At 49.1% G+C, this 12332-nt stretch overlaps 1 protein-coding gene across 14 annotated transcripts in view; it reads right to left on the bottom strand.

Moving 5' to 3' along the window:
* Positions 1–12332, bottom strand: part of anks1b (ankyrin repeat and sterile alpha motif domain containing 1B) — a 52703-nt gene that overhangs the window by 12694 nt on the left and 27677 nt on the right. For 10 of the 14 annotated variants that reach the window (XR_009786344.1, XM_061761622.1, XM_061761621.1 and 7 more), the window contains 7 exons: positions 11296–11473; positions 7291–7763; positions 6826–6942; positions 6311–6416; positions 4313–4419; positions 1978–2076; positions 1581–1733 (listed from right to left, as the gene is read on the bottom strand). Coding sequence is in view for 13 of the 14 variants with exons in the window: in XM_061761622.1 (XP_061617606.1) it covers positions 1581–1733; positions 1978–2076; positions 4313–4419; positions 6311–6416; positions 6826–6942; positions 7291–7763; positions 11296–11473 (1233 nt within the window). In the remaining variant the exon portion in view is untranslated. Of the gene's footprint in view, positions 1–1580; positions 1734–1977; positions 2077–2873; positions 3028–4312; positions 4420–6310; positions 6417–6825; positions 6943–7290; positions 7764–11295; positions 11474–12332 lie in introns of those variants that run through there. The other 4 variants (XM_061761614.1, XM_061761618.1, XM_061761617.1 and 1 more) reach the window with 2 other exon arrangements.

Below are 12332 nucleotides of genomic sequence, written 5' to 3'. Positions count from 1 at the left end.
AGGGTCAGGTTGGATCCCGCCGTTTATATTTAAAGGCCCGGAACCATCCGGCAGCGGGACGCCGGACAATCTGTCCGCTTGGAGTCCTGACAGAAAAGGTGATAAGCGCACACACGCTGCTCGCTATCGCTGGCACGCGGCCACGAGTCGAGCAGGTACGCGCACGCGCGCGCGCGCACAAACACACTTCAATGAACTGCTATCAAACCATATCCCGCGTCGCTACGGCAACCGGTAATCTCCATGGCAACAGGCTAGCACCGCGCCAGAGAGGAAGACTGTCCTGGCTTTACTTTTCACATATTCCTTTTGCCAAGAAAAAAAAAAAAAGTATGACGGGTATGCGCTGGACAAGTCGAGTCCTGTTTCTGACACACACACACACACAAACAGACACACGCACACACACACACACACGCACACGCGCACACCTTCACATGCCAGGAAAGGCGAAAGAATCCACTCTCAACTAACTGGGCCGGAATGGGACACCATGTTTGTACTTCCCCCACTCCAAAATAAAAGCGCTCTTATTTTGAAGGGATGGACGCATTCTAAAAACATCCACAAGGCGGCGCTGTTCACCCATGTCATCTTATTGTCACATTTTGAGATGAGGAGGCTAATTTGTGTAGGCGTTGAACTCTTGACATTTGACCTTGAAAGTAGGTGAAAAGTGAGCAACTTTGACCTTGGAGAGTGCGAATGAACGTTGACAGACGTTCGGCGCACCCCAGGCTGAGTCGCTGACTTGTTACAAGCTGCGCATGCGACTTCCTGTAAAAATAAAAGCTCCGCACTTGCAATTTTCAGCCGCTTGAGCTCCAAAAAATGTGTCAGGTGGATGTAATAGGCGAGCAGCGCCACCTTGCGGATGTTTATAGAATGCATGCACATCTTTCCTTTGGAATTAAACCATCACTTCCTGCTCCTGCTCGGAAGGAAAGCGAATCAATCAATCAGTCGATCGATCCATCTGTGTTAGCTTTTCAGAGTTATGGCTTTAATTATATTGTGTGCTTGTGCACCCTCTAGTGGCCTCTTTACTGTACTGCACTTTCACAATATTACATAAAAGCACCACCCTTGACTCAATAGTTTGTATTTAAATGCACAATACGTACGACAGCTGCATATATTTTCTTCCGATAATGTTTGAGGTGCCAAAGACAAGTAAGCAATTCCACGCTTGTCCTCGACGTATACGAAGCGTGTCAGCGTGCGTTGGCACTCTGCGTGTGTGTCCCACATGCATCCCGCAGATGCGCACGCGCAGCGCGTGGGCGGCATCCCTGACGCTGTGAAGCATCTTGCGGCCCACGTGCTTATATAACGAGGCGCTCTGCACCTCCTTCGGCTGATCACTTCATCAGCGCGGCCTCCACCGGGGAGAAAACGCACACACACACTTTTCCCCCCCTCGCTGGAATGTTAAATGCATTCCAGAAGCAAAAAGACACACAAGACCAGCAGGCGTGATAATTAGACTTTGTTCTATAAATAAGCGCATCCGAGACGGAGTCGTCGTCTGATGCCAACTTGCTGGGTTGTCTATTTCGAAGGCGCTTTTGCGGACTCACGTTGATGAGCTCGATCTCCCAGATCTTCTTGACCAGCTCCATGGACGTGTAGCCGTTGACCAGGAAGGATTTGGTGTAGTCGCCCAGCTCCAGCGACTCCAGCCACTCGGCCACCGACGTCGGATTGTTGCCGTCGTAGCCGATTGGCCTCACCTGCCACGAAAGAGATGACGCTTTTTTAAAAAATTTTTTTATTTTGATCGTCATAAGCGACGTTACTGGCGGTGAGGAAGGAACTGCTGACTGCAGTCAAGCGCGGTTCTAAAATCTGCTGATCCCGACATTCCACACTTGTCTACAACTTTATTTGAGGCCACTTAAAGCCAAAAGAGTAAGACCACCCAAACGTCATTATAGCCTCATGTACCCGTTTTATGAGAGTCAACGGTATCCTCACCCTCGGCAGGAGCCGTATGGCCTGCAGGAGGCGCTGTCGGTGGGCCGAGTTGAGGATGCCGATTTCCAGCAGGTCCTGGTCCTCCACCACGTTGCTGCCCTGCGCCACCAAACACACACACACACACACACACACACACACACACGCCATTTTATCGGTTAGTGTACTTAACACTGCGCAAACATTTTGAACTTGATACCAATATAAAGCTTTACGTCTTTCCACTTGAAAGCACTCGGTGTGAGGACAAGCGTGCCGGCTGCACTTCATTATGCAGCAGCGCGCTAGTCGGTACCCTCCAAAACTCACGAGTTGAGTTGGCAAAAAAAAAAAAAAAAAAGTGTTTTGTCACACGCCTCACTGCCAGTTCCTCGCTAACAGTACTTGGACATGACAAATGCTGTTCCTATTGTCTTTGTGCACCCACAAGTGCCAACTATCGGCTGGCATGTTACTTTGATTAGCACACATAACAAAGCATACAACGAGTTGGCCATCGCCAATCAGAAGCCTGCAGAAAGTCGTTTTGTCGCAAAATGGGTACATATTCACCCGACTTGCATATATTCTTTATCCTCTGCGAAGACTGACTCATATCACTGCTGCACTGAGAAGTCGAGAGAGGAGCTGAGTCTCCAGTACGGTGTATCCGTATGCGTCTTACACTGCCCCCAGGTGGCCAAGGCGCGCACACCTGAATGATCAGCACAATGTGTATTGAAGGAAAGATTGCATATTGTGGCACGCCCCCTGGTGGCTGCACAGGGAGCTCAAAAGGAATTATCGTCTGACATCATTCCCACAATCGTCCTTTGTTAAAGTGCATTCATTAGTACGCATAGCGATACGGAAGACGTTTAAGGGGGGGGGGGGGGGGGTCGACTTCGGCGGCCTACTTTGGTATGCAACGGCCGCACCGCTCCATCAATCTCAGAAGTCATTTCCCGCCCGCGCCACCGCGGCGGAGGAGCTCGGTCGCCGCCGCCACAGTCGTCGGCAAATTCCAATTCCCGCTCGGTGGCGAGAGGTCAAGACCGCAATGGAGATGGACGATATGGAAATGCAGTTCGAAGAGCAAGACAGTGATGAGCGCTTGCAATATTGTTACATACGCCCTCATTATCCCATTTTTCATGCCCTTGACTCGTTCTAATTCGTGGATTTGTATTTAACCTCACCGGACACTTCATTAGGGACGCGCCTGCTCACATGCGTGCCGTCCGATCGCCAGTGTTGGTGAGCTTCCGTCGCAAAACAAGGTTCGTGTTTTTCCTCCACGCTCTTCAGCCGTCCTCGACTGGCTGGGGAAGGTTGGCGGACACGCCCACGCTAATTAGCAGCGAATGCTAATGATAAATGGTTGCTACTGAAGTTTTATTTTTATTTTTTTTAAGGTCAACGCATGGTTGAAGAGGACCTATCCCACGTGGGCACGCATTCCAATTAGTTAACGCTAACCATGACAATTACTAGCCGACGCTAACTGGCCCAGGTTGCTTAGTGACGCGTGTGCCATTTAGCGCCCTCTGTTAGTAAAAAGTTGATACTGCAGCTAAGCAGAGAATTACATAGTTCAGTCAATTAGTGACGTAAATTGAGCGAATGTACGAAAACTCAAGACAAAATTTTGGGGAAAAAGAAAAACTGAGCCATACGAAAACACTTCCATTACCAACCCAGGCTAAACCTAGGTCCTCCACGACATAGTTGTTAGTCTCTCAGTCCAGATGTATGACTTCAACATACTTCCTTGACACCAATTATTACTTTCAAAGCTCCGGCGCCGTCGAACGTTCGAGAACGAACACAACCCAGGTTTCGAGCGCCGCCTAGCGGTAAAGCTCGCGAGATCACAAAGCCGAGGACGCACCGAACTGCTCCCCAACGACGAGCTTCGCCGTGTCCTCGTGTACACTGACCACGTGTGACACGCAAGAGGACTTTCTGCAGTTGCCACGGGAACAACATGTTCCTTTCCCGTTTCAAAACTGGACTAATAAATTGCGTTTCGTGTGCACTAATTGGACGACAAGATCAATTCTCGGGAATATCAATTAGAATGAAGAGTGTCGCCCAGAGTCGCCGCGCCTGCGTCACGGCCTTCCAGCATCCGCAGGCAACAGGTGGTTTTGCGGCGTGCGCGATGTTGATGTATTTTCAGGGGCTGTGCTACGTAAAAATAAATAAACAAATCCACCTTCGAAGAAGGCACGGGCAGCGGCGTTGTGGGAGGCGCTCGCAGCGTGGGAGCAAAGAAAAGGAAACCCGGCAACTTCAAGAGATGAGGTTGCGGAAGAAAAAAAAAAAAAAAACATTTGAAAAAAATCCCACTCACCATGAACTGGACGTTGTCGAAGCCGTTGGCCAGCAGGTGGTTCTCGTACTGGACCAGGCCGATGGAGTCCAGCCACTGGCCCACGGACTGCAGCGGGCATCGGGGACCTATGAGGGGGTGCAGGGGCAAACGCTTGAGCAGGGAGTAGCCGTCCACGCGGTAGCAGCGGCAGTCCGGCTGGGACAGCTGGCACTGCCACATCATGTTGTGGCGGGCAAAGTGGCTGTCGAACGAGCCGGCCATGCCTTCCGATCGGGTGACGAATCGGGCGCTAGGCTAGAAACATGGTGAGGGCGGCGGGGGCGGCGCGGAAAGCTGCGAGGGCAGAAGTTGTATCCAGAAAAGAGCTCTCGTCCTGGGCGTAAAATCCTGCCGAGAGGGGGGCGGATGGAGGTAGAGGTCCGCAGGCGCGAGGTGTCCGTGTGTGTTTGGAGCAGCTGCTCGCTCGCTCAGCTGTTGCGCTCCCTTACCTGCTCCCCCCCACCCCACCCCATTCCCACCCCCTGCGTTTGTGTGTGCGTGCGTGCAAGAGAGAGAGAGAGAGAGAGATGGAGAGAGAGCGAGAGAGAGAGAGAGAGATGGAGCTCTGCACTGGAGACTCTCTTCATCGAGGACTCCCACGTTCATCTGTATGCTTCTGCTGCCTCGTCTCTCTCTCTCTTTGAGCCCTCCTCTATCCTCGCTCGCTCGTCCTCTTCCTCCTCCGTCGCCACCGAGGCGCATCGTAGCCATCGCAACATCTCCGGGCGTCTTTGTCCTGAGCACCCCCACCCCTCCCCACCCGTCCCCACTTCCACATACATAAATTGCAAATTAATATATTGGGGGTGGGTTCTGGTTTGTAACCATGGTAAATGTAGGATGGGGGGAAGGCGGGGGGGGGCATTGTGCAAAGAGGAGCTGAATGAGCCACACATGCATTTACATACATCGCTGTCAGGCAGAAACCTCATATGTCCAAATATGGTCAACTTCCATTTAGCCCCCCCCCCCACAACTCAAGACTATTGGTCTGCTCCCACATCGTGCGTTGTTGTTAAAATGTTGCAAATGTCTTGAAACCAAATCTATTAAAAGTCTCGAATGTCTGCGACGCGTCGTAAAACCTCCGTGCGGCATCACGTCACCTCAAGACCGAAAGTCTGCATGATTCGTTCCGATGCATTTGAGTGAGACTGCTTTGTTAAAAATGGATCGCTGTAACGCTTGGCTGCAGAGGGAACTGCTCAATCATGAATTACAAGAGTGATCGAAGTCATTGATTGAATTTATAAATGTATACATTTTGTAGAAAAATGTGCAAATTGAAAATTTGTATTGATTTTTTTTTTTTTGCTTGGGCCTGATCCATTTCCCATGATGCATTGTGACAGAGCCCTAATACCTCATGATTTTTTTTTATTAAGAATGTTAACTGTATTTCACGTAATATTGTAACTTTTTGTGTTGACGATATCAACTTTTTTTTTTTTTTAAAGAAATATTTCAAGAAAAACTCAGAAATTTTCTTGAAAAGTTTAAATGTTTTTCTTTTAAACTTGCTTTAGCAGCTGATAAATGTGAACTATTTTTCATAACCTTTTTCCTACCTTGACTATCCTTTTTTTTTGTCTGAGAAGCTTATACATTGTCTTGTAATACGACTTTTTTCTTGAGTAATCTTTACTCTATTTCGTGTAATATCGCAACTTTTCTCATGCAACAATATTACAAGAGAATGTAATTTTTTTCCTTCTTTTTGCAGGTTATTATGCCCTTTTTCAACAATTTCTCACGATTGCTACTGCCTGCAACTAAAAGGTTCTACTCACACAGCAACAGGACCCACCCCAAAGGTACGTGGACCACTTGAAAGTGCTAAATTCTTCTTCTGGCCAAAATAAATGACCCCGTTAACTAAATGAAAAGAGTCCTAGTTCCGAATAAGTGCGATATTATCGCATTTCTTGATGAAAAGTTCCAGGAACCGTTAGTTCTTGGTACTTATGTGCGTATTACCTGAATCGTGTTCTTTCACGTCCAGTCCGCTGCCGATTCCCGCTCCGATGGAGCTCATGATCTTGTCGATCTGAGCAAACACGAGACAAAGCGAGTCGGAGATCAGCTGAAGTGAAACAAATAGTCGCCAACGTTAGCAATAAGATGCATCAAGCAAACAGCAACGTGCTAACGAGCGGAACGCTCTGGAGCTAACGGCGCCAATAATCCGACACTTTGCTCCGCCACCTTCCCCCCCCCCACCATGGTTCCCGGCCTCTCTCTTATCTTGCCCTCCCGCTGCGTGCAATTACACCGCACAGGTCGATTTAATTTTCGGAACTATGCTAAATTCCGTATGCAAATTCTCGGCGTCAGGGCGGCTAATGAAGACGCGGTGCAAATGTGGACTTGGTTCAGCATCACCGTTAGCGCGGCTGATGGAGTCATTCCAATCGTAACGCTTCTGACCTTGTAGAAAGTGTCGCAATACTTTGGAGTGATAATGATGACGCAATCCATCAATTAGCTCGTACCTCCTCCCACTCAGCTGTAAACGAGGGCGTTCTTTCCAGCTTTCCCGTTCCGCCGCCGCCTGCAATCGGACTCCCGGAGTCTTGGCCGCGAGATCCAGACTCCCAAATGTTCTCCTCCTGGACAGAAAACCAAAAAAAAGTCTGTTGTCATTTAAATTTTGCGGAATTTGGTACAAAAACAGATGACAAACTGTGGCGGGTTACATGAACGACGAAATAATATGTAACTTTTTGAAGTATTTCCAACTAAATCTGACTAAAATTCCCGTTAGGTGTTTTTAACTTCGCAGAAAAGCCACAATACTCATTTGGTCGGTTGCTAGCATGTTGTCGTTCAAATTTAGTAGAATTTTTTCACGGAAAAAATGGTACTAAATTCGAGTAAAAGTAACTTCAGTTGAACTGATTGTTGTTTTTGTTTCTATTTAAAACACAATCGAATTTTTGCGAATGAAAAAAAAACACCTGGATGGGCGACACGGCGCCCAGGTTGGAGTCGGACTTGGACAGGGACTTGGAGAGCTGCAGGTCCAGCACGTTGCGGGGCATGGACCTCATCCTGCCCAGGGTGCAGGCCCTCTCCTCGTAGCCAGGACCCTTGGGCACGCTCCCTCCCCCACGCTCGGCGACCTCGCCGTTAGCTCGCGGCTCGACCGGTCGACGCTGGTCCCGGTTGACTCTGGTGTGGAACACGGTCCGATAGACCGCTTGGGGTTTGCCGGCGGCCTTGCGGACCGTCGACGCCGACGCGACGGCTGCGTCGAGGTCGGTCGAGGCGTGCTTGCGAGGTTTGAGTCTGTAGAGGTGGTACGGCGTTTCCGGGGTCTCGCAGGCCGGGGACGATCCGTGGAGGAGGCCCGCGAACTCCTCCGGGATGCGACTCTTGCGCCGGTCCTCTAACGGCAGCTGCGACTGGTCGTGACGGCACAACCCGTCGTCTGCACAGAAAACACAACAAGAAGAACTCCTGACTTCTTTTTACGCTTGACTGTTTGAATCCAAAGTGTCTGAAGTGGTGCACGTATGCGTGAAAACAGCAGCGGCTTATTTTCTCCTTCTGAGGGGGAAACCGAAGCGCAACAATCAACGGATAGTGAGGCAATGGTTGAACAAGCCGATGGAATGATAGAAGAAAAAGCTATATTATTGGCATTTGATCGCTATGTTGACATTGATTTAGAGCGGCGCTGTCCGACCTTTACTGAGCTCACTAAGGCACTAATTTCACGAGAAAAAAGTAAATCATCATTTCACGCACGGACCAGCAGCAAACAAAAATGTTACAAACTAAAATATCACCATAACAACCTGAGACCGGGTGCGCGGCTAGCGAGCGACGTACATCCCAGCGTCATTAAAGTTTATCTGCGCGTCGCGCGCCTCCGCTCGATCGTCAACAGGTGAGCGGCTCGGTCTCCGTGGCAACAGAGAGCCGCGGCACCATTAGCGCCTTTAGCTCTCAGCCGAGTGCGAGGGGAGCAGGAGGGGGGTACGGATTAATAAAAAAAAAAGTTTTTAGCTGACAGCAATCAAACCAGCGGGGGCGTGACGTGTGTTTCTCTGTGTGTGTGTCCCACACGAAAAGTGGCTTACCTTTAAGAAGACCCAGCAGAGTGCACTCAACAGCGATAGCACGCTAACAAACCCTGCATCTGTCTTGCTTTGCACTTTTTTTTCCCCCCAACATTGACAACACACACACACACATGCATGCATGTGTGTAAACAGGCCACGCCATGTCGCCGCCGGCTCCGCAATTAGGATTGTTGTTCGTACAAGTTGTGCTCGTCACATGACAAACAACCACAGAAATGCACGTGGTCGACAAGTTGAGGCGCGGAAATAATAAACGTGAGGAGCTCAGGACTCATTTTTCTAATGTAACATTTCTCTTAATATCAAACCAAAACCAAGTTGTCAATTTATTCCTGGGTTTGGTATTTCCGTGTTATATAACCTCCTGTATGCTGGATGTTTTATAAATGACGGAAAATTATGCCGGCGAGAGAGCACAGGTGGCTCTAATTGACACGAACGACGAGAATCCCCTTCATTTGGAAGTCTCAGTGGACTTAGAAGGACGCCGGGGGGTACACACCTAAAATGGAACGTAGCTGTAATTTACGCACTGTCATCCTTGAGAAGGAGAATCTTAATGCATGCATACCTGGGCCGATGCACGTGGCGGCTATAAATAAAATAAATACATAAACGCATTGCAGGTGATACAAATGTTAGATAGCGCCGTGTTCGCAGTGCCTGCACGTTATTAAAAGTAATAACCGAACTGCCAGTCAGCACCGGAGATTAAATACCGAGGCCTATTTCCTCGGAGATGCCGCGCGGGAAGTCATTATGCTAGGCCTCGGGCGCTAAGATCACACTACACTTACAAATGGCGCTCTCACAAGACGAGGGGGCTTCAGGTTTTTGGCTTTTGTTTTTGGAGGACTACGTTGCGATTCAAGCTAGCTCTGCTCGCGATGGGTGGGTGACGTCATTAGTGGGTGTGCTTAAACTGCGTCACATTAAACAGCGGTGAGGCTAGTCGTTAGCCTGTTAGCATGATGGGAAAATGGGCAGACAATACTTCGTTCAAGTTCAAGTATAACTCTGTTTTCTTTTTTTTCTTCTTTTCTCTTTTTGCCCCCCACATTTGTTCTCTGCACTTTTGAGGGATTTGCAAGCATCTGTGTCGGAGATTAGCGTCAAAGGCGCCGAGATTTGTGCCACAGCAGCGGCGCGTTCGACAAAACTGCGAGCCTCATTTGGAAACCTCCCGGCTGCGAGTCACAGAGGCGACGCATTCGTTCCGAATAAGCCGCTTGCAAAATACAATAAATCACTTTAATGACGAGCGTATGCGCGCTATTGTTGCGCTGGGGTCGGGGGGGGGCTGCCGCCGGGTGCTTTCAACGGGAAGGTCGCTGTCGCGGCCGTGAAGAAGACAAAACGCTCTGACGACGAGCTTCTCGGCTCAGCTCGTTACCAAAATGAGCACACGCCACAGATACTTTTCACTAAATCCTGACAGTGGAGTCATGATATTTATTTCATACCAATTAATATTTGTTTAATACACCAGAAGTGCGCTCGTGGCGAAGACTCTCCGAACTTCCACCAACAACCCAGGCTAAACTTAGCTCCCCAATGACATACAAACATCTCAAACAGTCGAAATAATATCACTTCAAGCTATTTTAGTACTATTTTCCCTTTACCCAGTGCTTTGGCGCCACCTTTTGGCTGCATACCAGCAGAACTGAAAGATTGCCAAAATACGATTCCGTGAATAGCCGAGGGCAGAAAAAAAAAACGTGCTTTTAAAAACCATCATGGAAGCTCAGGGTACTGATTGTGCTTATGCAGTTCTTCTACTATGACGCAATAGATGGAGGACGGTGAGGGGGGAACATCCCCCCCCCCCCACAAGGGGTCCGCTGTTACGTATGAGCCTCCGTGATGCTGCTTCGAAAGCCGCCGCCCACTCGGGTCGGGCGATTTGTCCTCCGCTTCCCTGGCATCCTTTGAATCCTCTCCGTCTTTCTTTCCCTGCCGTACCCACGTACGCACGCGGCGCACTCTTTTCTGCCCGCTTCTCAAGCCACGCGTTGCCACGGCAACGGCACAATAGGCCTTATAAATAGGAGAGAGTGAGAGAGAGAAGTGGAGATGAAGCCAGACAGAAAGGTTATAAAATACAGAAAATGGGGAGGGGGGGGGGGGCGATGATATGCATCAACAAACTGAAGGCTATTTCACCCAATCAGAAGCCTGAAGAAAGTCATTTCTGGAAAAGGCATAATAGACGAAAATTGATCAATCCATTGATCAATTGATCAATCCATTTAATACAAATACTTTTCGAACATGTTTGGAAATTTCAAAAACCATTTGACTTCTTCTTCTCAAGTCATAAGTCAAGTGCTTTTCCGCAGATACAGTTTTTGTTGTTTCGTTTCGAGGGACAAACAAAAATCCACCAAGCAGCCTTGGCCGCATCACCGGCGCCATTCGGCGAATATTCAGCACAAGCGATCCACCGAACTCGTCGCCGTCCACGAACTCCACCGACCGCGACCATCGGAACAAACGGTCCGGCGCCTGCCGCTTCCTGCCTGCTATTAAAAACCCTCAAAGGCGAACGTGTGATCAATGCGGCTCATCTGTGACGGCGCTTTATGTTTAAAGAAAAACGAAAATAGCCCGCCGGATAATAGATGCCATTGTTACGCTCCACTCTCGAGTGTGTGTTTGGTTTCAAGCACATGAAAGTCTCACAAGACCGCTGAACCACGCACGCGCGTCTTTTTTATGCATCTGTCCATCAAACACTTCGACCGCTACTTCGCCATGACAACAAGGATTCTGGTTGCCACGGCGACGCGAGAGCAGGTCAGCACGGAAGGAAAACAGAGGAAAAAAGGCCCGGAGGAGGAAAAGTCGTCGTCGTCGGGTTTCTGGGCCTACCTGCCAGGGGACGGTCGTCGTCGGACCCGGGGCCGGGGCTGAGCGGGGGGCTGCTGGCCGGGGGGCTGGTGCTGAAGCTGGCGTAGCCCAGGGACGAGCTGACCTCGCTGGGCTCGCAGCTGTGGTTGGCGGGCCGCTGGACGTCCAGCGAGGACGACAGAGACGTGCGCTGCTTGGGCTGAGCCCGAACACAAGATTATAGAAATGCGCCAAATACCTGAAACATGACTCATTCGCTAAATGCTTCAGAATTTATTGTCAACACCACGGGGAGCAAAACTCCAAACACACACACACACACACACGTCTTTTAAAGCGTGTGTCTCTGCACGCATATTTGTTCATTATATTTGCGTGTCGTGCGTTTGTGTAGACGTGCGTCGAGTCTACATGCGTGTGCGTTTGTCCGATTAATCCCCATTAAATCAGCCGTGACGTGTTCATTAGCCAGCTGCCAGTTCAGGTCGTCACCATTAAAGCTTCGGCCGGACCGGCGCTTTGCACGTGTGTGCGTGTGTGTGTGTGTGTGTGTGTGTGTTAATGAGCAGAAACACGCTGACAAAGACATTCAGGAAGTGGTTAGCAAGTGTGCAGTGACACTCGGGAGGCCAGCGTTGCCGTAAAACATGCTCAGATGACGGAGGGGAGGAGTTAAACACACACGCGCGGACACACACACACACCCGCGCACGCGCGCGCACGCACGCACTGAGCAGCGAAGTGATCAATGAAGATGTTCATGAGTCAGCTGTGAGCTCACTTTTACTGCACGTGTTGCACATTTTGTCATTTTGCACAAATATCAGCGCAGGTCTAATTATGTATGTGTGTATTTGTTGATGGTATGAAGATATTAAAAATGGAGGACATAAAGGAAATAGGGGTGCAGAATATTGTTAAACATATTCTCTTAATTATTTTTTTTTTTAAATTTAGAAATAAATAAAAATAAAGACACCAGAATACGGTCTAAAGATAGTCTAATAATTAAAAGACAAACAATTTTTAAAAAATCAATTACAACAAATATGAGACTA

The sequence above is a fragment of the Phyllopteryx taeniolatus genome, chromosome 22 (assembly GCF_024500385.1).
Source record: "Phyllopteryx taeniolatus isolate TA_2022b chromosome 22, UOR_Ptae_1.2, whole genome shotgun sequence".
Lineage (NCBI taxonomy): Eukaryota > Metazoa > Chordata > Actinopteri > Syngnathiformes > Syngnathidae > Phyllopteryx > Phyllopteryx taeniolatus.
This window is presented reverse-complemented; position numbering and strand designations above follow the sequence as displayed.